Source organism: Maniola hyperantus, chromosome 6 (assembly GCF_902806685.2).
Source record: "Maniola hyperantus chromosome 6, iAphHyp1.2, whole genome shotgun sequence".
Lineage (NCBI taxonomy): Eukaryota > Metazoa > Arthropoda > Insecta > Lepidoptera > Nymphalidae > Maniola > Maniola hyperantus.
In genome coordinates, this window is record NC_048541.1 from 10,655,050 (window position 1) to 10,657,688 (window position 2,639).

General features: G+C 39.5%; 1 protein-coding gene across 1 annotated transcript; it reads left to right on the forward strand.

The window, feature by feature from the left end:
• Positions 1 to 496: 496 nt before the first annotated feature.
• Positions 497 to 1,126, forward strand: LOC117982985 (achaete-scute complex protein T3-like). The gene has a single exon (XM_034969440.2). It carries the CDS (start codon positions 497 to 499, stop codon positions 1,124 to 1,126), a length of 630 nt encoding a protein of 209 aa, XP_034825331.2.
• Positions 1,127 to 2,639: the final 1,513 nt, after the last annotated feature.

Here is a 2,639-nt window from a genome sequence, read left to right on the forward strand (position 1 = left end):
ATTTGTTACAGATGTAGCTTACATCCCGGTGAAGGACATAGTAATATTTTATCCAGCAAAATTAAAGATTTAGTTAAAAGTAATGAAAAAAACTAAGTAGTACTAAGTAAGCCATATTTTTAGTATCGTGATATAATATGCATTCAGTCTTTTAAAATCCTACGTTTATATGTGCCTTTATTTACTTATACTTAACTTAAACAAACACAAAATCTATGCAGTAGTCTAGTGGTTTTGAATCGTCCCACATATTGGTGAATGTTAATTCCACGGCACGTGTATAAAGTTTGGACTACTCGCGGCGTTTTCGAAAAAATCATATCCCAGGTACCGACCCAAAAAAAAGGATAGGGGTGGGAGTGTTCCCTATTCATTTTTTTGGTCAGGCGAGTCTTATAAAGAGCCGCGGGACCCTATCGGACTCATTCATTACCTCGCCGTCGAGTACGTTGAAACTTCGGAATTTTGTTAACAGTCTGCGTTCTTAAATACGAGAATGCTTCAGAGTAAGAACTACGCCATGGCCTATATGACGCCTTATAAGAACGAGTCGCCGAAATTCGTCCCTATTGCACCGAACACTGAAAAAAAAATGGATTGTACAGTGACACGAAAGTATACGTATAAAAATAATTACACAGGAGCACAAGCAGCATCTATTGCGAGGAGGAACGCTCGTGAAAGGAATCGGGTGAAACAAGTGAACGATGGTTTTACCGCGTTAAGGAAAAGGTTGCCTGCAGCGATCGTCAGCGCTTTATCCGGAGGTGCGCGCCGAGGATCAGGGAAGAAGCTAAGCAAAGTGGACACTTTGCGAATGGTCGTCGAATATATAAGGTACATGGAGCGATTAATAGACGAAAGTGATGCAGCAGTGGGCGTTACTAAAGAAACTAACGCTCCTATGAAAACTTCGTTATGTGAACTCGATGAAGGAATTTTTGGCGGAAGAAGTTCACCTTACTCCGACTCAGTGCCTTCACCTGCCGATTCTGAATGCTCCTCTGGTGTTTCTTCAAGTTATTCTACAGCCAATGATTGTTATACCAGTAATTACTATAGTGAAACCAATCCTGTGAATGATAGTGAATTATTAGATGCGATTACGTGGTGGCAACAAAAGTAGCAAAAATTAACTTAGATCAATTGTGTATATCTAGTCTTGCGTGTAAAATATTATTGTTCTCAGTGTCAAGAAAAATGTACAATTAGGTATAATTAATATATATAATATGGCTGTGAAGATAATAATATATGTTTGTACCTATATGCTAATTTGTAAGTAAATAATAATGTAAAGTACTATGTAGCATAAGTGTAGAATAAGGAAAAATAAAATAAAATAATGATGAAATAAATTTTAGTTTTTTTTTTGACAGGTAAAGGTACCTGGTAGTACCAGATAAAGATAGGTATAGAGCGCGACAGGTCGAAATGGCAATCGCGGAGGGAATGCCCCGCACACACATCCGCACAGCCCTAGCGTTAACCCGATGCGGGCGAGCGGGGGTGACGTGCGGTTGTGCGAGGCATCCGTCCCCCCATCAGATTGCCATCTCATTCTCATCTCAACCTGTCGCGGACTATACTAACTTTAACAGCTTTATAACACAACTTTTACAATCATAGCCCTTCTACCTATAGGTACTAATTTAGTTTAAAATTAAAAATTAGATGAGTAGGTAATACGCGACAGGTCGAGATGGCAATCGAAGTATGAAGCGGGGGGACGCCCCGCACACCCACATAGCGCCTGCGCCACACCGCACCGGCCTGCCGGTTAGCGCGGGGCCTATATGCTGGTGTGTGGGGCAATCCCACCCCGACTGCCATCTCGACCTGTCGCGTACAAATAGGTAATATGTAATATGGAGTGAATTTATAACATGTAGGTATCAGCAGAAGTAAGTAATTAAAGTCCAATCTATAATGAACAGCTAATTAATAAAGAACACACACTGCGCTATTTAAACATGAACATTTTTCAATTATTTTAAATACTTGTAAAGGCGTAACCCGTTTACAGTTTTACTAGTATTAAATATTAATACAGAAATTGATTTAATGTCCAATGTAACAAGCGTTTCAATTTATCTGTAGCTCTATATTTTAATGATAGAAGTAGAAAATCATTTTTATATTAGCTTATTCCCGCAACTTCGTCCGCGTGGACTATACAAATTTCAAAGCCCTATTTTACCCCCTTAGGAGTCGAATTTTCAAAAATCCTTTCTTAGCGGATGCCTACGTCATAATAGCTAGCTGCATGCCAAATTTCAGCCCGATACGTCCAGTAGTTTGAACTGTGCGTTGATAGATCAGTCAGTCAGTCAGTCACCTTTACCGTTTATAAGTATACTAGCTTATGCTCGCGACTTCGTCCGCGTGGACTACACAAATTTCATACCCCTATTTTACCCCCTTAGGGGTTGAATTTTCAAAAAATCCTTTCTTAGCGGATGCCTACGTCATAATAGCTATCTGCATGCAAAATTTCAGCCCGATCCGTCCAGTAGTTTGAGCTGTACGTTGATAGATCAGTCAGTCAGTCAGTCAGTCAGTCAGTCAGTCAGTCACCTTTTCCTTTTATATATTTAGATTTAGATTTAGATATTTATTATATTACTCTGTCCTAGTGA